The sequence below is a fragment of the Barbus barbus genome, assembly GCF_936440315.1.
Source record: "Barbus barbus genome assembly, chromosome: 5".
NCBI classification, from domain to species: Eukaryota; Metazoa; Chordata; class Actinopteri; order Cypriniformes; family Cyprinidae; genus Barbus; species Barbus barbus.
The window spans coordinates 25,891,777-25,916,584 of record NC_136733.1 but is presented as its reverse complement, the minus strand read 5'-3'; the positions used below and the strand labels follow the sequence as shown (position 1 = coordinate 25,916,584).

The 24,808-nt window shown below is 37.3% G+C and overlaps 2 protein-coding genes across 2 annotated transcripts; one reads left to right on the top strand and one right to left on the bottom strand.

The window, feature by feature from the left end:
* Window positions 1-928: 928 nt before the first annotated feature.
* LOC306869805 (uncharacterized protein) lies at window positions 929-6,377 on the bottom strand. The gene is made up of 9 exons (XM_079416723.1): window positions 6,306-6,377; window positions 5,807-5,838; window positions 5,256-5,405; window positions 5,046-5,166; window positions 4,610-4,822; window positions 4,441-4,524; window positions 2,587-2,728; window positions 2,270-2,432; window positions 929-1,956 (listed from the first exon to the last, which is right to left on the bottom strand). Coding segments are annotated over exons 2-9 (1,113 nt in total). The 5' UTR covers window positions 5,809-5,838; window positions 6,306-6,377; the 3' UTR covers window positions 929-1,718.
* Window positions 6,378-7,122: 745 nt separating this feature from the next.
* Window positions 7,123-23,169, top strand: LOC306869699 (chondroitin sulfate proteoglycan 4-like). The gene is made up of 10 exons (XM_079416572.1): window positions 7,123-7,342; window positions 9,429-9,592; window positions 10,821-14,393; window positions 14,958-15,431; window positions 15,592-15,768; window positions 16,542-16,740; window positions 17,232-17,363; window positions 18,750-18,922; window positions 19,195-19,378; window positions 19,873-23,169. Exons 1-10 carry the CDS (start codon window positions 7,285-7,287, stop codon window positions 21,915-21,917), a joined length of 7,179 nt encoding a protein of 2,392 aa, XP_079272698.1. The 5' UTR covers window positions 7,123-7,284; the 3' UTR covers window positions 21,918-23,169.
* Window positions 23,170-24,808: the final 1,639 nt, after the last annotated feature.

Genomic DNA, 24,808 nt, shown 5'->3' with positions numbered 1-24,808 from the left:
AAAATAAAATGTATATTAATATAAATAATTTTTAAAAGGGAAAACCACCAGAATTTCTACTTAACTCAGAAGGTGGCCCATTTTAACTGAAATTAATGGCTCATTTTATCTTAACACATTCAGGTAAATTGGGCCAGTAACTAAAAATGATTTTTCTTTATAAAAATCTGGATTATTTAACAAAATCTGTGTTTTATCTCAGAGAGGCCATCAAGACATGGGTTATGAATCATTATTTCTAAATGTGCATTTGTTTTTTATTGATTTATCCTTATTATTGAGAAGTAATATTGGATATGTCAGGCTGCTCATCTTGCCTTTTTCTGGTGTGGTCTCAGAATGAGGCATTGCCCCTCCCCCGTTAGCAACCTCAGACCAATAAATTAATTTGCTAAATGTCAAAATTATTTGCAGTCATTGGCTGTTAACTTTTAAAGAGATAAGACACTTCAACCTTAAATGGCCCATTTGACCTGATGGCCCAATTTGCCTGATATCACCCTATTTATTTATTGTTACGTTTATTTTTCTTATTCTTTGTCTTAATTGAAACAATCGTTTCTTTTTACATTTAATTAAACATTAACAGAATTTATTAACAGATAACGAGTAAAGAGGTTGTTTTCTTTCACCTTGCCATCTTGTATAATGGGTTATTGAACATTTTTTATTCATCTTCACGGATTATAATGAAAGAGTTTTTGTTTTTGATTTGATTTACTTCATTAAGTAGTAATTTAAAGCTTTCTATATATATATATATATATATATATATATATATATATATATATATATATATATATATATATATATCTCTCATGTCTGTGAGGCATGTATTCACTGACTTTCGGTTCAGTTTTGTGAAGCGCTCCTGTTCAAGATGAGACGGCGCATCATTGTTTTCTTTATTTTATAAAATTATTTTATATATTTTATAAAAAGTTTTGTTGATATTGGGAGTTCACACAAATAAAAGTAGACCCTTTACAGTTCAGAATGATGTATTACTCTTACTTTTATGAGCAAAAATTACAGCGCAAGTTGTTTCCATTGAAAAAATTGCAAGTGATTGCGCTGGTGCCTCCATGTCCTGCGCTTTAGATTCCTCTCTCCGCACAAACTACTGGATGCAGCGCACATTTATCTAGGTTTAACGTTTAAACATTGTTGCTTGAACTGTTTTAGTATACATATAGATTTTATTTTAGGCAAGTCATGATGATTTGAGAAGGCTGAATTGATCAAACATGGCTATGATCAGCCTGCCGGTCTGCCCCTGGCCGCTTGGTTGTTACTTTAAGAAAGAAAAAACATTTAACGAACAAAAAAAATGCTCCAAACGTTTTTCTAAATTAACTTGAAAAAAAAAAAACGAAACTAAATATATTCACTTTGCCATTACATACAAAACTGAACTATTTTAATAGCAAAAAACAGTATAATCTGATTTGGGAGAAGGGGGAAAAAAGATGGGCTCGGGATGGACTCGGGCTGGTAATTCTGTCAAGCTCTCGGACACGGGCCGGGCTAGGGCCTGAGCGTCTCGGGCCAGGGCCTAAATTTGAGACCCTAGCCACACCAAACCCTCCCCCCCTTCCCCTCCTCCTCGCAGGAGGGCCCGAGTGAATATGCTGTCCAGGGGGCCCAGAATCCGTAGCTGCGTCCCTGCTGTCTGGCATAATGGAAAATTATATTAGTAATGAATTGAATGAAAAATATTAATCGGCATAACCTTTAAATGCACTGTACTCCTGTTTAATACAGCCGTAAACTGTGTGGTAAAAGTGCCTGTCTGGAGCCATAAGGTCAGTGACCATCTCTGTGTGGTTCATTTTAGGTATCAGATAGAGAGACATCCTGATAGAAAGGGCTGTGAGGAGCTCAGAGAACTTCACTGATGACTCCACCGGAACTATGATGTCCTTGGTTCCATGGAGCAAAGCCACTGGAGGAACTCTGCATGAAAACCATAGCAAATGATAAAGCACAAAGAGCTTCTTTCAACAGCCTCACTGTATTCTGTATCTCTCTGTACCCTACTAGTGACCTTTACTTGGTAAACTGCATTTATAATTTAACAAGTTGGCCAGTAATGGCACTACAGTAGCAAACAGATGAAAATATTGACCTTATATAACATCTTTATATAATATATATAATAGTAACATCTTTTTTAAACAATTTACTATAATGAAACAAATCATAAAAGTTAATGTGTTTCTGCTTCAGCTGTTGGACATTGACAATGTGTGAATAGAAATAACAATACCGTTTCAGCTGATCCTCATTCAATTTCTTGAGTAATGATGTTGGTGAATAATAATCAAAGTTCTCCACACCATCCATTGCTTTGTGCATAGTTGACACATATTCAACAGCCCGCATTTTCTCATGCTTATAATGTTCCATTACACTGTAAACGCCACTCAAACCTATTAAAAAATAAGTCACAACATGAATGAAAAACAAGTTACTTAATCAAGTTTTTACTAAGAACCAGCTACAGCAACAGGGAAACCGCTATGCTAACTTATAAACAATCATAATATAATAACCACATATAATAAACATTGCACATTGATTTACCTATGATTCCTTTAATGGCAGATACAAGATCTCGCTGTATGTTGGTCTCAATGAACAGTTCTTCTGCATTGTTCACCAGAAACAGTGTGGAAAGGGCACACAGATGAGCCCCTGCTGAATGACCTATTAATATTATGTTGTCCTGCATGAAAAAAAAATGTAGTCTAGATCAAATTGTTTTATCACTTAGTTTATCATTTTTAAAAAGTTCTTTAAAGAAGTCTCTTATGCTCTTTTATGCTCACAAAACTTGCTATTCTAATATGCTGATTTGGCGCTCAAGAAACTTTTCTTTTTATGATCAGTTGAAAATGGTTGCTGCTGAAATACAGTAGTTATATATAGAGAGAGAACATCATATAAGAACAGCATTTATTTAAAATATATATATTTTTTGTAACAATACTGTGACATTTTTCCATCAATTTAATGCATTCTTGCTGAATAGAAGTATTAATTTCTTTCAGAAAAAATCTTGGCCCCAAAACATTTGAATGGTAGTGTACACTCACCTAAAGGATTATTAGGAACACCATGCTAATACTGTGTTTGACCCCCTTTCGCCTTCAGAACTGCCTTAATTCTACGTGGCATTGATTCAACAAGGTGCTGAAAGCATTCTTTAGAAATATTGGCCCATATTGATAGGATAGCATCTTGCAGTTGATGGAGATTTGTGGGATGCACATCCAGGGCACGAAGCTCCCGTTCCACCACATCCCAAAGATGCTCTATTGGGTTGAGATCTGGTGACTGTGGGGGCCATTTTAGTACAGTGAACTCATCGTCATGTTCAAGAAACCAATTTGAAATGATTCGAGCTTTGTGACATGGTGCATTATCCTGCTGGAAGTAGCCATCAGAGGATGGGTACATGGTGGTCATAAAGGGATGGACATGGTCAGAAACAATGCTCAGGTAGGCCGTGGCATTTAAACGATGCCCAATTGGCACTAAGGGGCCTAAAGTGTGCCAAGAAAACATCCCCCACACCATTACACCACCACCACCAGCCTGCACAGTGGTAACAAGGCATGATGGATCCATGTTCTCATTCAGTTTACGCCAAATTCTGACTCTACCATCTGAATGTCTCAACAGAAATCGAGACTCATCAGACCAGGCAACATTTTTCCAGTCTTCAACCGTCCAATTTTGGTGAGCTCGTGCAAATTGTAGCCTCTTTCCTATTTGTAGTGGAGATGAGTGGTACCCGGTGGGGTCTTCTGCTGTTGTAGCCCATCCGCCTCAAGGTTGTGCGTGTTGTGGCTTCACAAATGCTTTGCTGCATACCTCGGTTGTAACGAGTGGTTATTTCAGTCAAAGTTGCTCTTCTATCAGCTTGAATCAGTCGTCCCATTCTCCTCTGACCTCTAGCATCAACAAGGCATTTTCGCCCACAGGACTGCCGCATACTGGATGTTTTTCCCTTTTCACACCATTCTTTGTAAACCCTAGAAATGGTTGTGCGTGAAAATCCCAGTAACTGAGCAGATTGTGAAATACTCAGACCGGCCTGTCTGGCACCAACAACCATGCCACGCTCAAAATTGCTTAAATCACCTTTCTTTCCCATTCTGACATTCATTTTGGAGTTCAGGAGATTGTCTTGACCAGGACCACACCCCTAAATGCATTGACGCAACTGCCATGTGATTGGTTGATTAGATAATTGCATTAATGAGAAATTGAACAGGTGTTCCTAATAATACTTTAGGTGAGTGTATAGTCCAAGATACGAGATATGAAACTAAATATTTAACATAAGCAAAAGTGCATTTATTAAAGTCAAACTTAAGTGGCATTCTTGTAATGCAATGTTAACTTTACGTTCATGAAGGACTGGAAACTTACTTGATCAAGATTGAATGTTTGTCCCTTTTCTCTCACCCACAGCAAACTGTCACTGATGTCTTGAACCATATTTAAAACATTTCCCTGAAAAACAATTAAAAAAAAAACACCAACACTAAAAATATCAATAATATTAAATATATACATGTATAATATAATGGTGGCTTACCTTTGGATATATGGAATAATCTGGACAAATTACAGAGGCATTAAGCTCTTTTGCCATTTGTAAGGCTAACAGACAGTAAATGGAGCGGTCTCCTGATCCCCAGGCACCTCCATACACAAACACAACCACTGGTACAGGAGCAGTATCTGAAGGGGCCATGCTTGGTGAATAATATAAATCTAGTTTGTTCCCTCGTCGACCAAACGTTATGCCCTAGGAAAGGGTAGAAACACAATCAAATACTGTAGAATAACAAAAAGGGACAAGTGCTTTTTCATTTTAATGCTAAAATACATATTAGTAATACAAATACATATTATTGTCCTAAATTTAACAGTAGCTTTGTTTCTTAAAAATTATCTCTGTACTGCATAGCACACTGTGCACCCTGTGGTTAAGTAAACCACATGAACAGGAATTTAAAAATAGAACTAACTTTCACATAGTGCTTGTTATTTTTGTCATTACTGTACCACAGTTTCCACTGAAAGTACAGTTTGCCATACTGCAGATATTTCAGCATCTCCAGGATGGCTCTTGTAAGGCAGTATATGCGCCTGCAGGGAGTGCAAGAAACATCTGCATCATTAAAAAGCCAACAATAAAAGTAGAGTAACATCAAAATGTTAATGCTATGCTATGTCACCTTGGTTTGAGAGCCTCTATATATTTTTGGTACCCTGGTTTATTGGGCCAGCCATAGAGCCATTGGGCAACTAGAGAGATACTGTAAGGAAGGCCCACTAATAATGCCCCTGCCACCACTGGAAGAGAGAAATAGCACTTCAACGCAATCCTGAAACAAAACAAAAAGATCTGGGGATTTGTATTGTAGTAGGGTGCAATAATACAATCTTCTATGTTGTCGTTTTTAAAATAATACTAACGTGATATTTTTATGCTAGTTAAAAACAGTAATAATGTCAAATATTATTACTGTTTAAAACAACTGTTTTTTTTCAGAATTTTATTCCATTAGTCCAGTCTTCAGTGTCACATGATGCTTCAGAAACAATTCTGATTATTATTATTTTATTTTTTTGTGGAAACCTCAATAAATTTTTAGGGTTCTTTAGAGAATAAAAAGTTTAAAAGAACTTGCGGAATAAAAGTACTAATTTCTAAAAGAAAAAAATACTAAATCACAAACACTATTTATGATTCATGTTTGCTGACATTATTTAACATAATACTTACATTATTTCTATGCTGTGTTTTAGTTCTAATACCTGGAGTAGCAAGAGAACAGAAATTATAATATGTACAAACATATAATGTATGCATAGATTCAGATAAGAGAATGTACTGTACAGTGCGCTCTCTCTCTCTCTCTCTCTCTCTGGTACACCGGAAACGTTAATCACGTTTAAAATATACATAAAGGCATGTCATGAGTTACTGATATCGAAGAGAAGCACAACAGTGTGCATAATGTAAAGTCTCTAACAACTTAGCTCTTGTTAGATGTATACAGCAAGACTTTCCCATTAAAATGTTAATCAAAACGTAAAAGAATATTAATAAAGGCATGATAAGCATCAGCAAAATAAACAAACTTGACGTTGCATCTGTTACATAATCTTGCATCTTGGATTTAGCAACACAATAAAGGATTATTAAACAAACAGAAGTGATGTTTTGTACTGAAAACATAACATCAGTGGTGCAAAGACTGCATTGTGTCAGAGCGAATCACCTGCAGATGACATCCCAGTGTCCAGTATGCCCAGATCAGGCCCAGATGGATGCATTCACATGCATCAACTTCCTGACTACTTGTACTAGCACGCGCAGACGTCAGCCTTACGGCGTTTCTTATTGGCTCGTTGGCTCACTTGGGCGGGACTAATTAGCATGTCTGCCGTTTAGATAAACGTCCCCGTTTATCTAAAAATGAAGATATAGAAAATTAATTTGAGCGTTTATTAGTATTAAATGTTGTTTTATTTTATTACAATTTACCTCAGAACATAACAAACCACTCTAGCGGCCACACGTGTTTCATTGGTTTCAGTGCTTGTCATTTAAGCGGATGTTCCTGCTGATGTCCGATCAACACACGTATATAATATGAATGAATAATTATAATATACGGTATATTGTTTCATCCTTATTTGGTATTTTATGATATTATTCAACATATCATAATAAATATCATAATAAACCACTCTGCCTTGCCTTCATAATTATAATATTTCTGTTACTTGTCAAATACTGCATAATGTGTAGATTTTGTGCAGTCCTTTGTACGTTTTCAATTACATTAAATTTGCATTACAAGTTGTATTAATAAAATACACACACACACACACACACACACATTTCCAGTCAAGCTGTAATTATGATTTAGTTCACATAATACATTGACTTTATATTCCCCTGAGAAACCCCCGCGTTGTATTTTATGCACATGACTTTATCCTATAATTAATAACTGCTTTAACTGCTGTAATTTTCCAAGTACAACATACGGTGTGTTTTATAGTGTTTGTCGGGGTGAGGGGTAAATCTCTGGGAGGCGGAGTTTCTCCTCCAGTTCTGTCCGCTTGCTGCTCGAGCACAAGTTTGTGGAACGATTTTAAAGTGAGGAGTTGAACAAGCCTCCGTGAACAATTAATTTAAAACACACTGTTTCTTTATTTCAAGCCGAATGATCACATTGCATTGATGTTAAAATGGGGGCGACCCTTTTAAACGGACTACTCTTGCTTTTTGTCGGACTCGCACAAGGGGGTAAGTTGTTCAAATTGCTCAAGTATGGCTGATGTAAAGAAGAACATTTCAGCATTTACATTTGTGCGTGTAACATTTAAGTTGGAGGATTCAGCAAAAGTGGATGATTTATGAGTTTCACCAAATATCAAGTTTATGGCTGCTGTCTGTGTAAATGTAAAACATTGGCGTTTTAGCGGTTTGTGCATTAACTACCGTTAATACAAACAAATGTATTAAAATATACATGTTTAAAGTTGGCTTTTTAATATCCATGTTCATTGCCAGTGTTGCATGTGCCCAAATCAAAAATGATGTTACATTATTTATTGTGTTCATAATATAACATTCATGATTGCACAGATTTGTGGCTCTCCGAGATTTAATATTCACTGCTTGCCAAATGTCAGTGCACAGAAAACAAAGTATGCAGTGATTCACCAACATTAAAGCATGCACTATGAATTCGTATTAGCCAGCATGTTTATTCAAGTGGTAATGTTTTAAAAAAAATCAAATAAATAAAATAAAACCTTTGCAAAACAGGAGAAATTCATAGACCTGTCCAGCATTATTTAAAGAGTTAAATGTTTCATCAGCAAATTCCTGTAATTAGCCTACATGAATATTTGAATATTAGTGTAATGTGCTAAATTGTGTTTTCTTGTTGCATCAGTTGCAGTTGTTCTGTGTTGAGCTTCACAATAGCGACTCTGCTGAATTATCAAGATGTCAGACGTGCTCTTATTTTGGAGCCCAGTGTCCAGACTTATAAAATCTCCAGGATGTCAGATGTAGGACCTCTTTGTGTGATAAAAGAAACTAAAGATAGCATGGCATTCTTGTTTTCTCCTCTCTTACTGTCATTTCAGGTTTGACCAGAAGGTTTGACATCAAAACATAATTTATATTTATTGTAGATCAATTGTACTTTTGATAAAATGTTTGGTTTTAATATTGCCCCTTTTGTTAGACAAGTATGGGGAAGTATGATACATAATTATTCATTGTTGCATATTAAAGTTTAATGTAATTCCATAGTCCACAATTTTGTTAGGCTACTTGTGTCAGCTATGCAAAGTTCAGTGAATCACATTGCTTCATTGAAATTTGCATGGTGTCTTAAGCATTGTAAACAAAGGATTTAAAAATGAATATATATTCATTCAAACAGAACATTTTATTCATGCAATATGTAGCATCACAAATGAGTAATGGCACTTGCATAGTTTGACGAAATTACACTAAACATCAGTGCGTCATTTCAGTCCTAAAGTAGAAGTGCTCTGTGCCCATACGAATTAAGGGGTGTAAATACTATAGCGACACTTGTAGAGAGAGGTAGATGAGAGTGTAGAACACATTAGTGTAGATTAAAGGGTGATGTGGTGTGGAAACAGAAAACAGCTGCGTTCAGGCCTCCATCAATGGACAGCAGGGCTAAGACAATGTGGCTATGTGAGAGTCTTTTATGTTGAGAACAGGGTGCTGTCAGGGTAGAGCATGCCAGCACATGCACATGGGTATCACAGTGCTTCCCTGGCGCCATCTGGCTTGTCCTATAAAGTGTTGTTGTTTTTATTCATTGGGTCACTTTTATTTAATGTCTGTGTCAAAATCAAAATGTCATTTTTAAGGGAAAGTTATCACAGAAATTATAAAAATTGTCATCACTTACTCACCCTCATGTTATTCCAAACCTGTAGTTTCTTTCTTCCATGTTACACAAAATAAGATTTTCTGAAGAGCATTTAAATGGATTTTGTCCATACAATGAAAGTCAGTGGGGTCCACAACAATGCTGGACCCCATTAACTTTCATTGTATGGATAAAAAAAAAAACATGCTGGTTTAGAACAAGAGAGAATAAATCCCTTTGAATAATAATAATAATGTCCTTTCTCATAAATCAATTAATTTATTACCAGTTAAAAAGTGTAATTAAAAAGTTATATACTTATACTTAACAAACAGTTTAATAAAAAAAAATCATTAACAAAAGGCAAAGAAATGAAACCAATACTAAGTTTCACAGTGCTTTATTTGGACTCATTGAGCATTCAGGACAAAAAAACAAGCATCATGGGTGATATTCTCTTATGTGCAGCTTCATTCTATGGTGATGGATTTGTGCAGTTAAAAGGGACAGAGACGTCGAGCAGTAACACACTGCACGTTCGTTTCCGCACCTCCAGCCTGAGCGGCCTGCTTTTCATGGCTGCAGGGCAGAATGATTTCCTGCTGCTGGAGATGAATGCTGGCAGACTGCAGGTGAGTCACATGTTGCTATTTCACCCTCAGCAATGTTTAGATCTACCACAACAAAACTACATGTGGAAACATGTCAATTCCATTTAGGCTTGAAAAGAATCTGATTAGGAAAAAAAAAAGATAATAAAGACTGACTAGCATTTTGTGTTGAGACATAAACTCAACACATGAAATATCATCTATCCTCTTCAGATGAAATGGAGTGGTGAATTTTATTCTATGGTCTAGTTATGATACTTTCTGAGACTCTTCCGTCTCGGCACCTTTTTTAAGGTATACATTACAAACCTGATGATTGCACTGACTTAATGGCTGAAGAATGTGGGCTTAGTTGACTTTGAACTTCCAAAATCCAGTTCAAAAACCTATTTTTACATTTGACATAGGATTCCTTTTATAAAGGATATCTTTGGGCTACAACAGAACAGATTGTGCTGAACACTGAGGTCCGATTTGCTTGTAATTGAAAATATCTTTGAACTCTCACATTTATCTGAGGTCGTTAAATTGTGCATTTTCTATCCTTTGGCTGTGACCCTCTTTGAGTACATCACAGATTATAATTGCTTTCAGTTGAGAAAACGCTAGAAATATTCAGCAAGCCATGTCAAGTTTTTCTTAGCTGTAAAGACAGTGACAGATGCTATTTATTACACTTGACTATTTCCAATATGGAAAAGAATTTCATGAATATAAAGTGCTAGGTTTCATACACATTTTCTTTGCAATTCAAATCATTTATTGCTGTTATAGTATACGTTTGTTAGTATAACTCTTTTTTTTTAACTTCCTGATGCTAAATGACCCACAAATATATTTCCTAACTCCCTATTATATTTTTCTCCATTTGCACTGTATGAGAAAAATATGTTATAATTGCATTATAACAACAACATTCATACCAACAATTTTTTTGTTTAAAAAAATAAATAATAGGCCTTAATATTGTAACTATTAAAGCCAAAGCAATTTCTTTCTGGAAAAGATTTACTTTATTTTATTATTATTTTTTTTTTTTCATTTTATTCTAATTTATTACTTTAATGTTGTATGTATTAACCTAGCATAAACAGACTGTTTTTCAATTCAGATTCATTTGAAAAGTATTTGGAACCCAGTTATGTCTAGACAATATATAAAATATATAAATCTGTGTAGTCTTATGTATAGGATTGTGTAAGGAACGTTTTTTTGTTGGTTTTTTTTTCATTGTTCCTGTCATTCACAGGTAAAGTTGGATCTGGGATCTGGAGAGCAGATCCTTCTCTCAGACAGAGGAACCCAGTTGAATGATCTGGCCTGGCACACTGCAGAGCTTTTTCATGACATTTACAATGTCACATTGACTGTGGACAACCACTCCAAGACCAGCCTGCGAATGCCAGGACCAGAGCGAGAGCTGCACATCAATGGCGGCCTGTATGTTGGTGGTACTGGAGGATTGGATCGGGCCTATCTGTCCAGAGATCTCAATGGTTTCCGTGGTTGCCTTGATGAAGTAATATTTAATCAGCACAACCTCCTTTCATCGCTAAGGCCCTACTCAGGGTTCAAGAATGTCTATGAGGTTTCCCTAGGATGCAGCCCTCAGTTTTTTGCCAATGAGGATGACCCAATCAGTTTTTTCAGTTCACGGGCTTATATATCCCTTCCTCCTTGGATGGCACAACATGAGTGGGTTTTTGAGTGCTCAATACACACTTCAGCTGAAGAAGGGATCATAATGTACAACTCAGCTCGGCAGGGAGATTTTGTCGCTTTAGAGATCCAGAAAGGTCTCCTTGTTGCAATGGTTGGTAAAGATGGAAGTAAAACAGAGCTACGTTCCCTTACCTTCAGCAATGACAACAAATGGCACAACGTTCAGCTCTTTTTCACACCAAGAAACCTCCAACTTACAGTAGATGGAGAAACCGTAAAGTCCATCATTACCTCTAGATCAAAAACCTTTCATCTGAAAGGTTCCCTTTTCCTGGGGGGAATCGATGACAGCACACGTTCTGAGGTCAGAAAGGTTGGCCTTTCCTCAGTAGCAGGGAAACGTATTAAAGGTGGGTCCTTTAAAGGATGCTTCAGAGACATTAGAATAAATAATGTCAAAATGGGTCTCCCCAATGCTTTGGTAACCAAAGACATCTCTGTTGGTTGTGAACCTGAAAAGGAGCTGGATATAAGCACCACAGTGAGCCCAACAACCCTTCCCATAACCCTTGTTGACTCTGTCACTCAGCTGCTACCCACCGATGTATCCACCCTAGCCAAAGGTCTTGTCAAGAAGTACGGACGCAATTTTTTACAGCTTAGGAACCTCATTGTCCCAGAAGGTGGTCGGGGATCCTTGGATTCAAAGCATATTAAAATAAACCTTGATTTCAAGAAGCTTGGCATCCGTCATTCTCAGATCATCTTTAGGATTGAAGAGCAGCCAGTGCATGGTCAGATTAGGCTTGATATAGACCAGGAGCAGGCTGAGCATACATTCAGCATGCTGGATTTGTGGCACGGCAGAGTGATGTACATCCATGGGGGATCTGAAGACCCACAGGACTTCTTCATGTTCACTGTGTTCTCCAGTAGCAGAAAGGAAGTGCCAGGCTATCTAAAGGGACACAAGTTGAACCGGTTTAATGTCACTGTTACACCAACCAATGATGCCCCTGAGTTGAGTCTACCTGAGGGGAATCTGTTTACTCTTTTGGAAAACTCCAAGAAGAAGCTGACCACTGATGTTCTGAAAGCCATTGACATTGACAGCAATTACACTGACCTCGTTTACTCTGTGTTAGGGAACCTTAATGCTGATGCAGGGTATTTGGAGAATGAAAATAATCCAGGTACACCAGTTACTTCCTTCTACCATTCAGCTCTTGTAGACGGTAAGATGTATTATGTCCACAAGGGTGTGAGGAACTCTAGGATTGTGTTGAGAGTCAGCGATGGCGAAAAGGTGAGCAACACAGTGGTTCTTAGAATCATGGCTGTGGGACTTGAGTACAAAATCTCCAATAACACAGGACTGGAAGTGATTCAAGGAGAGATGTTTCTTTTAAGCACCAATCAACTGGCCATCTGGACCAATGCATTAAAGCAGGTTGTTGAAATTCGGTACGATGTGATTGAGCCACCGAGATTTGGTGAGCTCCAGAGGATGCACTCAAGTGGAGAATGGAAGATTACCAACTCGTTTTCCCAAAGAGTTCTTGAAAAGGAGCGTTTGAGGTACCTCAGCACCTATCAGTCCATCCAAAGAGGTAATAGTACAGACCACTTCAAGTGTAAAGTAACTGTGGCCTCCAGAGCTACTGAAGAATTGGTGTTTCCCATAAAGGTCAAGTGGATAGACTACACATTAAAGAACAATAAACCTATAGAGCTGGACAAAATTACGAGAGCTGTAATTGACTTAGAGCATCTGTATGCAGCATCATATGGTATAAGTTTGTCTGAGGATGAGCTTCGTTTTAGAATGTTGTCTTTACCAAAGAGGGGAATCATTGAAGTCAATAATGCCAAGCTGGATGTAAATTCCACATTTCGTCAAAAGGACATCACAGACCTGAAAGTCCAATACCAACTAATGGAAAGATCATACGAGGACACCAATGATGAATTTGTTTTCCACATATTCTCAAAGCATGCACATTCTGCTAGTTACATTTTCAAAGTAAATATTAAAGCAGATGTCAACAGCATTTTCATGACAAACAATGGGCTGTCACTTCTTGAAGGTGAAAGTAAACTCATCACAAAGGATGAATTGTTTGCCGAAACTCTAAGCACTAAAGAAATGTACTATAAAGTCATAAAGACACCACACGGTGGCAAGCTAATGCGAATCAACTTGTCCAACTCTACCAAAGACTTTGACAATATTATGACCTTTACCAATCAAGACATTCTTGAGGAGCGTATTATGTATGTTCACGATGACAGTGAAACAACTCTTGATAGTTTTACCTTCATAGCCTCCACAAGTCCAGTAACAAAGCTTTCTTTAACAGATAAGGACATTGGCTCCAAGGAAGGCATGTTTAACATCTCGATACAGCTAGTTAATGATGAGAAACCCATCCGCATTGTAGACAAAGTTTTCCATGTAGTCAAAAATGGACAGAGGTTACTTACACTTGATGACCTGTGCTACCATGATGCAGATTCAGACTTCAGTGATGGGCAGCTTCTCTACACCCGGCGTGGTATCCCAATGGGGGACTTGGTTCTTGCAAATGACACTTCACAAATGCTGTACCAGTTTCGCCAAGAAGACTTGGAACAGAAACGAGTGCTGTTCATTCACCATGGGATGAACTCTGGGCGTTTTGTTCTCTTTGTGTCAGATGGCAAGCACTATGTGTCCTCTCTGTTGGATATTAGTGCACAGGAGGCTTATTTAAAAACTGGCAACAACACAGGCCTGTTGGTTCAGAAAGGGCAAGCCAAAACCCTTACCAATGCTAACTTTAGTGTAGAAACAAACCTTGACATCCGAAATGACAATGAAATATTATTCACAATCCAGGAGGCTCCAAAACATGGTGGGTTGTATTTAAAAGACAGCAAAATTGAGTCATTCACCCAGCATGACCTGAGGAATGGCTACTTGTCTTATCATCATGACAACAGTAAGAATCTGGCTGACGTTTTTACACTCCTGGTGAAAGCAAAGGACATTCGGCTTGATGTTAAGATACATGTGAAGGTGTACCTGGAAAGCCATCAGAGGCCACCCGTAGTTCTTCATAACAAAACCTTGCTGGTGGAGGAGGGAAAACCAGTTAAGATCGAGAGCAATAAACTCAAGGTAAATATTGTCTTTCATTTAGTTACCTTTAGCTTTATTTTGCTCCATCAAGGGATTTTTGTAATAGATTTTTATCATTTACCATTCACAGATTTTTTTTTCTACTTACATTGGCATAAACCGTGTTGGGGAAACTACTTTGAGATTGTTATTTACCAAGCTACAAGCTTATCATAATTTGAAATAGTTAAACATAATAACCATCTGAACAGACTGATTCATTAGATAGAATCAGACTTTCCTGTACTATGTATGGGACCGTTTAGGATGAACTGATTGACCTGAATGAATCTGACTTTCTGACACCATGAGAGAAGATAAATTCAGACTAGCATACTTAAATGCTATGATAATATGTTATTCCCAATTAAGCCAGAGATGCCATTTTACTGCTGCTTGTTATGAAAAAGTAGCTTGTTACTGGAAAAAGCTACAAATCCACAGATAATTAAAATGCAGTTAAGTTTGTAGCATCCCTACTTTTAGTTAGTTGCTCCCCAACACTGAATGCAAGATTCAAAAATAAAATAGGGCCTATTTCTATCACTTTCTGTTTCTTTTCAGGTGACTCATGAGGCTAGTTCACCTTCAGAAATAACCTTTACTGTCAAAGTTGCTCCATCTCATGGATATTTACGCCATTTTATTGAGGGTAAAGATCAGTACCAAGGAACACAAGAGGACCCATTAGTGACCTTTTCCCAGTGGGATGTTAATGCTGGCAACATTCAGTATGTACAGGTGGCACCTGGCCAAGAGAGTGATTCATTCACTCTGGAGGCCAGCAATGGAGTCGCAGAGGTCAATGACATCATCATGTCTGTGGATATCATCCCACGCCTCATACCCATTGAGGTGTCCAATATCACTCTGAAGGAAGGGGCATCTAAAGCTGTCACTGAGGACGTCATCAGAGTAACAAACCCACATTTCTCAGGCCTCAATTTTGTGTACTACGTCTCAGAGGGTCCTCTGCATGGCCGCATTGAGAATTCACGTTTCAGAGGGATTCCCACAACCTACTTTACAAGGAAGCAGGTAAAGTTTTCCAAATTTTTAACATGCTTTAAAAAAATGGAATATGGAAAGGCATGAGCAATCACTCAAAGGTGTTTTTGTACTTGGTTTTGTATTTTATTTTATTTATATATAAGATTGTTTATATAGATATTTATATTTTGTTGTTTTTACTTGACAGGTGGAACAGGAGTTTATTTATTATGTCCATGACAACACAGAGACCTTAGAGGACCAGTTCACTATTACAGCAAATGACACAGACCTGCGAAAACACAGTGCTCCATGGACTGTGTATGTCCAGATCACAGCTGTCAATGACGAGCCTCCAGCCATCACAGCCAACAGGGTTCTCAGGGTGAGATTACTATATATAAACTTCTTTTTATTACTACAGTCAGCTGAGGTTCCAGTCTAAGAACGTTTTATGGAGTATGAGAACACTGCAGAGATGTTGGGATTGGTGTACTGTTTTAATATATTATTGTCTGTGTCCTGATGTTCCCTTTGGTTTCCATCAGTCAGAAGAATAGAGATGAGTACACGGTTGTTTCTGAGACCCATAAGGCTAAGCTACTAGTTGTAGACATGTAAATTATTGGCTTCGACTTGAAGACAAGTCTAGAGTCACAGATCACAGACCATCAGGGACAGTCAGAAGGGCCGCTCTGCATGCTTCAGATTCCTCAAGGCATTTCTGTTTCATGGTTTTTGAACTTTTCAGCTGAAAGACCTTCAGAGATGGTTCACAAAAGCACTTACAGCAAAACTTCCTTTGGCTTTAATTACTAATAATTAAAAATGATTTTGCATGTTGATCCCAAACACAAATTTTTTTATATTTATAATGCCCACAAGGTGGCTCACTACTACTTTTAAAATGCATGTTTGCTCATTTTTATTACAAGTGATTACAGTCTGGGTTATTTATTTCAGTGCTTTGTATTCAGTTGCTCAACAGGGGTTTTGAGAAAGCAGACATATATAGAATGTGGTTTGAGTTACTCGAGTTACTGTCATTCAGAATTTATATTTAATACATTTTACCATTCAGGCTAAGCTGTCTGAATAAACTACAAACCTGCCCCAGCTCTAATCTTTGTCTCTTTATATGTTTGATTGTTTACTAAGGTGTGGGTGGACTCCGTCACAGAGATCACCCCCGAGGATCTGAACGCAGAAGATGAGGACACGCTTCCTGAGCAGCTGGAGTACATTATTACCCAACCCAGCAATGGTCACCTGGCTCTAAAGACTGCCCCCAACAGACCCATCATGAACTTTACTCAAGCTCACATTGACCAGCGGCAACTGCTTTTCGTACATAGTGGTGAGATATCATACACAATCAACAATCTCACAAAACAATCATCTTAACAATGATGTTAAGATCTGTGCTGTGGTATGTCATGTTTAACCACTAGATGCCAGTGTCGTGCATTAAATCACAGCTCAACACTGTTCCTCCTATGTTTGCTGCCCTTTTTTAGGTGAAAATAGGTTTGAGTGCAACAGTGGCATGGAATAATTAGTTTGTCTTGCAGTTTGGACATGGTATACTTTATCCAACAGATTCAGTTCTGAAACATAAATTATTTATGAAAGCTGTAAAGATTGAGTTTTAACTTTTAATAGTAAGTTTGTAAACTATTTGTACCTAAAATATTGTTAAAAATGCTTTGAGTGCTGTTTATTAATTGATTTTTATTTGTTTCATTCATTTATTTTTTGCAGCATTTTTATGTAAAGTAAGTTGCAGTGAATTGTAAACTAAATGTTTACAAATTATAATTATAATGTTTGCTCTCTTTTACTTCTCAGGCCCAATGGCAGGAGGATTCAACTTCCAAGTAAATGATGGACTGAACTTTGCTCCCAGGCAGATATTCAGTATTACAGCTCGTGCCCTGGTTCTTAATCTAGAGAAGGCTGGACCTCTTAAGGTGTTTCCAGGTAATGCTGATTAACCTGTTATATTCTGTCACACACAGATTACCTATAAGAAAATATTAGATGTTATCAAAAATCATTGTAGAAACAGCACTTAAGATCTGTAACAACAAAAAGTCTTAATTTTGTATGCAATCTTAATTACTTACGGTCCAGAAAATATTGTGCTCTCCATCTCTTTTTATGGAGTTAAGAGTAAAATAACATGTCATGTTACAGCAGTGAGGTCAGCATCTGGCTGCCTCACATGCCAAACCAGAGCACCAGATTGACGCCTCCTTTCCGCTCTGTATAAAGTCAACAACGCTGTCTCCACCCACTCGTAGCCAGTTAAGACCTCTAAGTCTCTGTCTGAGCATCAAGTATTTCATGGTTTCTTAATCTTAGAGCAACCGATCCATGTAATAACAAAACGACTTTAACTGTCAGGCTATAAAAAGCTCAGTGGAGAACATTTGAACACTGAACGAGTCACTGTAAAAAGCCCCTAAAGTTATTAGGCTACAGTCATTTTCTTAATTTTAGAAACACTTAGTCATATGTCACATTTAAAACCAGAGTTAGAAAAATGGCTTTTTCTGAGAAAACAACTGCTGCTGCATCTGCTTTCAATTTTATAAATGGCTCTAGAAACACTAAACTAAAATATAGCATCTGAAATAGTTTTTATCGGTTATGTTTATTAACAGATAAATTAACTGAATTTATTTGTTCCTGGAGTCCATTATTCTTATTTCCCCTTTCCATCTAATGTTACTTTTTTAGTTTATTTGATTGCTTTATTTCTAATTAATTCTTAACGTGGGTAGGAACCTGGAACACTTTTAAATAAATAATTAATAACTGATAATAAATAAACAGAAAGTTTGACCATTATTCTGCCGCTTTGTGTCCATGTGTTTAACAAATGCTATCCGCCAAGCTATTCTTGTGGCCTTTGAGCTGAGTGAGTCGCCAGGCCTCTTTCAAATAGTTAGACACAACAAAAAACTCTGAATACGGAAACTATGATTTTCAGTTAAGGTCATGAAAGAAATCGGTAGATTATTTTAGCTAAAGCCTTCCTGGCATATAGCTTGAAGTTCTTCGAGTTAGGTCACTCTAATGTGCTTCAACCTAAAAGTGATCTGAAACAGGATCTTGAAATGCTTGCCTACCCTCAATCTTTGACCGTGTTTGCACGTTTGTAAATATAGCTTGCAAATTTGTTTGTGGTTGTAATTTATGGTTCAGATGCACTTCTATTAAACCTCTCCCCAAAAAAGCATTTACATTTCAAAGCACATGAGCTACTATACACCAGACAATGTTGTTTTGTTTATAGTCTGCACCGGCCATTGTGTTTTGTCAGTTTTCAGGGATATTCTTATGGTGTGGTTTTTTTTCTAGGTTCCTTATCCTTGATTTCAAATGACATTCTTCAGGCCGTTACCAATGATGATACCGGCATCTCAAACAGAACCATTTTTTTTACTGTGATCAGTCCCCCAAAATTTGGAAAACTGGTCAGTTTGAAGGCAAATAAGACCACAACTGATATTTCATCCTTCACACAACAAATGGTGAGTGTAGCCAACTTCTTTTTCCCAAGTCACTGCCATGCATATCAGAGTGCAGGGTAATGAATTATGAATTTACTTTAACTATGAGCATAATCAGAGAGCCTGTCATGTTTGCAAGCTAAATATAACATGTCCTAGTTAGCCAGCACAAATCGGTCATGTACAGTCATGTGTAAGACTTTTATTAGGATTTGGGGGGCATGTGTTGGTTTATCATGTTTTTTTTTCCATGTTTTATATTTTAGTAACTCATGTAGCTTGAATCGTTACAGGTGGATGAGGGTGAAGTAGCATATCATCAAATTCATGGGACATCTTTAGGATGGGCTGCGCTAGACAAGTTCATATTTACTATGTCCTCTCCACCTGCTACGCTTGAACCTCAGACGTTTGACATTGACATTTCATATGAAAATATTGGACCTGAACAAATTTCTGTGCTCCTGAAGAATAAAGGTACAGTATGAAAAATTGACAAAACAATTCATTTTATCTACTTTAAAGACAGTAAAAGTTGTATTATTCAATTGTAATAATATTTCACAATGTTACAGTTTTATTGTGTTCTGTTGTAATATATTTAAAAATGATATTTATTCCTTTATTTTCACAAGTCATTACCCCAGTTTTCAGTGTCATATGATCCTTAAGAAGTCATTGTAATATGCCAATTTGAATCTCAAGAAACATTTCTTATATATTTTGTGGAAACCATGATACATTTTTTCGATTTTGAACAGTCGCATATGCAGCTGTGAATTCAGTATGTATTTTCATTATGATTAATGTTGAATGGACATGTGAAAGCTTTAAAATGTTAAGAATTTAAAAGGTAATATTATAGAAATAGCCAAATATACTCTAAATCTGTCATTCTGACTGAAGTGTCATGAATTTTGTCAAAATCATGTAATCATGTCAAGTATCATGTTTTTTTTATTTATATCCAGGTGTGACGGTAAATGAAGGAGATAAAGTGCTAATTGACAAATCAATGCTGGATGCAACCAATCTCATGACAAAACAACCTGAATCCAAGCGCAGCTTTTATGAGGTTTGGTACCATGTCACATCTCTTCCAAAGCATGGAGTTATCGTCGTTGGGGAACGAAATCTTACAAAAGAAAAGCCCAATTTCTCTCAGTTCATCATTAATAAGTATGGAATCACATACCATCATGACAACTCCGAGACCACCTGTGACCATTTTGACTTTGATGTGTTTCTGAACCTGAAGAGCAAACCACCAATCCACCCCCTAGATCCCTCAGAGGTTGTGTCAGAATCATTCAACATCACTATATTGCCCATAAATGATCAACTACCTGTTTTGAAGACCAAAGCTCCCAGCCTCAAAGTCGTTCAGGGAGACACCGTGGCTATCGGACCCAACTACTTAAGTGTGGTTGACCTGGACAACCCACCAAGTGAAATCCAGTACACAGTGATTAGCAAACCTAGCAATGGTTTCCTAGCGACTACAGAGCACATGAACGAGTCGGTGGACTCCTTCTCCCAGGCTCAAATCAATAATGGAGAGGTGTTCTTCATCCAAGATGGCAGTCCTTCATCTGGAGCGTTCTACTTCAGCGTCACTGATGGCCATCATCGTCCGTTATATAAACTCTTCAATCTGGAAGTGGTAGAGATCACTGTTTCACTGGCTAACAACACAGAGGTGCTATTGGACCAGGGACACACTTCTGTAACTCTCACACGATCACACCTGGCCGCAGTGACCAATGGTAAAAACACTACAGTGCACTATAAAATCACAGTACCACCAAAATACGGTAAACTCTTACTAGACGATGAAGACGTCACTGTTTTCAATCAAGATGATCTCCAGGAGGAAAAGCTGAGGTACCACATGGTCAGCTTTGAGTCATCCAATGATAACTTTGAGTTTGCTGCCTTTACAACAGAAGCGAATCTAACTAACCAAGTAGTTAACATCACTGTGAAACCCCTCATTAAGTATGCAGAAGGGGCAACATTTCCTAACGGAGTTCGAATTAAGCTGAAATCCCATTTGCTGAATGTGTCTGAACTGGCTTTGTTAAGTGGTAGTGACCCATTCTTTGAAATTACCTCACCTCCGGAGAACGGCAGGATTGTCCGGGCAACTGGCGACAAGGGAAAGAAAGTCGAGTCTGTGGGGTCTTTCACTTTTAGTGAACTACAGCAGGAGAAACTGGCCATTGAGTTGAAGGCGAACCTGACAGGTGTCCATGAAGTAAATGATTCTTTCAAATTTGTGCTTAAAGCCAACAACGTCCAACCCGCCACTGGGATTTTCACTTTCAGCATCGTACCTCATGTTCCCGTTCTGGAGATGTCAACAGTGATCCCAATGACCACAAGCAGACCTGTTTTTCATAACCAAACTGCTGCAATGAGCTTGTTTCCATCTTCAACATCTTCATCTCTGTGGCCGACGCAACGGGTGACCAAATCTGGGTCAAGATTCAAAGGTCGCAACCATTGGGGTAATTCCAACAGCATTGACATGGGTACTACTAACCTAAAACCAACCCATGGGTTGGAGGAGATTTATGCGATGAATAATACCCCAGTAAAAGTAGAGTCGGTTTCCCAGACGGGCTCCTCCTCTAACTCAATGATCATCCTTTTGCCTCTTCTTGCTCTACTGCTGCTGGCCATCATTGTGGTCGTGTTGGTGCTGCTCTTAAGACGGAACTGGAAGAAGAAACCGAAGCCTTTAAAAAGTACGTCAGGTTCTCCTGCTCAACCGGACAACCCATCCCATCAGGACCAGCCACAGTGGCCTGCAAGCGTCCCTGTCGTAACCGTCACTCCTCTTACTCCAAGAAACGCTGGAAGTTCAGCCATAACCAGACTGCAAACCAGAAGTGAAAACTCGCCGTATGGCACATCTGTGTCTCTGTGCTCTTTTGGAGACCTGGAGCCTGAAGTTTCACAGCTTTGCAGGACCACCAATCCCACTCTGCGAAATAATCAGTACTGGGTATGACCTTTGATCTTCAGATTAATCACTGTACTCTCTGAAACTCAGACTGAAGTGTGATTGAAACACTACATTCAAGTTCTGAAGTCTCAATGAACTGCATTTGTTTGATGTTTTGCGAAAGTTGTACATGATCAATATTTTCCCATTAACCCAAAAACTAGGGAAGAAAACCATACAGCTGAAGATTTGGGCATTATTTGCCAATTATGAAATGTTAGGAAGTTCACTAAATGTTACAAACAATCACATTTTTAAAGTCGCAGTGTATTGGAAGTAGCGACAGATCTTTTCGGCGGTTATTTCATTCACAGTAAGACCAATAACATGCATTTAGAAAACATATAAATTGCCATTTCCTGCACACTTTAATTTTTTTTTTTAATCCTCTTTGGCAAACAAAGTATTTGAGAAAGTTGTATTTTTGTGCATTTGCTAGATGCACAGTCATTTGTGAAGACACAAGTGATGCTGGGAGTTTTAAAAGTCTTTTTTTTTTGTCTACCTCAGATCAGATAGCCTCGTAACAAGAAAATGACAAAATCAAAACATAAAATAATATATTTCAATGAGATAAAATTATGTGGTACTATGTTTTGTATACTGAAACTATTTAAAGCAGTAAGGATATTTATTTATGATATTAGAGTTTCTAACAAAAAAAAATAATTACATTTATTCTGGCACTGAGAGAATCTGTGTGTTGTGTGCATATTTAAACAACACAACTCTGTATTTTGGGTACGTTTTACTTTGCGTATTACATATGTGTATTATGATTGAATTTTTATATAAAAGTTTTTATACTCAGGAACTTCCTTAGAAGTAATACCATGCATCTTTAAATGATGCAATGTGATGAAACCACTGGATTCTTACCACTGATCTCTTTATTTGTGGTAAATGAAACACTTGCTTGATTTGAACTACATATAGTATCCAAAATATGAACTAATTTCAGTATTTTCAATAAATAGTTGCATCTGTGGTAATATTGCTACATTTAGGAATTAGTTTTTGAATATGCATCATGCTATATGGCCACTATGACATCTATTGTACTAAAATGTCAGTGCAGATTTTAAACAAGATGAAACTGAATACATTGTATTTACAGTTTCAGTTATTCAGAAATATATTTCTTTGTTACTGTATATTTTCCCTCATTTATGAGTCATTTGTCTGATACACTGAATAGTTCTGTTTGTCAATAAATGGAGCATGTTCTGCAATCCTGCCATCATGACTCCTGTCAGCTCTTCGCAAAATGTGGTCAAATTAAATAAATCAATATAGAGCTTATTTCAGATGCAATTTCTTTGTTTAGATGGATGTTAATGGCTTTTTTTTTTTGCCTTGTACAATTTAGAGCTCTTCTCCTTTTAGAAATTACACAAAGATGAAAAACCTCTGGGGGTTGATGAAAAACCAGGAGGTAATTGCTGCGATACTTCATTCCTCGTATTTAATTACTGTGATTTCAGTTAATAGGTGCTAAAAATGGCTTTTTTAACCGCTTTCCAGATGCACACTGAGATCTCTGCTCAGTTCAGTTAATGAACAGCTCATTTAGTCAAAAAGTGTTTGTGATTAAAAGAAATAATAAAAAAAGAAATAGATACTATGTATACTATTAATAAAAAGTCACTATTTTTATTATAATATCAATTAAAATAATGTAATAAATGTAGTAAAATACATTCTCTGTCACAAGCAGCATGAGTGTGATTGAATATTGGTTCCTATTGTTTCAACTGGCTTGCATTACAAACAATGCAAGCTGGAGACAATCCACTGAGTCTGCCAAATGTGAAGCCTGCAATGTGCTGACCTTACAAACGTGACACTGTGAAACCGGTTCAGTTAAGAACATCAGTGCCAGAATGATTCTCTCTAATATGCATCTGATAAGTCACCTTAACAGTGGTTTATCTGCTTATTCTGTGATTAAATTAGTCCAGACAGTGTAAGTGCATTAAAGGAAACAACACCTAAATCAACTTCAAGTTCAACTACTCTTTATTGAAAAGGTTTGACAGTACAATAGCTTTATAATTATGTAAAATGATCTCTTTATACATTGTGTTTCAGTGATTGGGCAAAAAGAACAAAAGGCTACCCCTTATAATAAATCCCATTGTGTAGAAACACATTATCTATTATCTGTAATGATTTCCCTCCTTTTTCTTAGTAGTAGAAGAGCTTATTACTGTAAATGAGTCTGGATTACTATAAGAAAAGGAGCTGAGAATGTTCGCACTTGGCTGTGGTGAGTAGATGACTCATTCTGAGCTATGATTTGTTAAGAAGAATCCCAAGAGACAGAAACATAATTAGTTTAAACCCTCCAGAGTCCAGATCATGAAGTGCTGCCCAGCAACAGAGGATTGACTCTCCTGGATCCCTGAAGTCTTAATTAGATTTCACGTCATGCGAGATGAATCATGCTAATAAGAATGTTTAAGGCAAGTTGAGCCCCAGCATCTGATTTGAACTAGGCTAGTGTACTTCTAAATGTTTAGATGGTAACTTACCTCTAAAATTCACAGTCTGGGAAACTTGTGTAAGTCATTGATGACTCACCTTGCACTACACAGATTTTTGTCCAATCAAATGCTCTCGAATGAGAATGTTGCTTCCCCTCATGCATATAAGATATACAGTATGAGCCTTGGTATGCAGCAGGTAAAATACTAGATAGACATACTTGCCCAAAATGTTTTTTTATTTCCTTGCCCAAAATAATATTTAAAATGCTTTACCTTCCGTATACAGGTTATGCACACCATGTAATAGCTTTTTCTATTGTTACAGTTAATCTATTGGGTTACACTTTATTTCGATAGTCCACTTTAGACATTCTACTAACAATAAGGAACCTTGTAACTACATGTCAA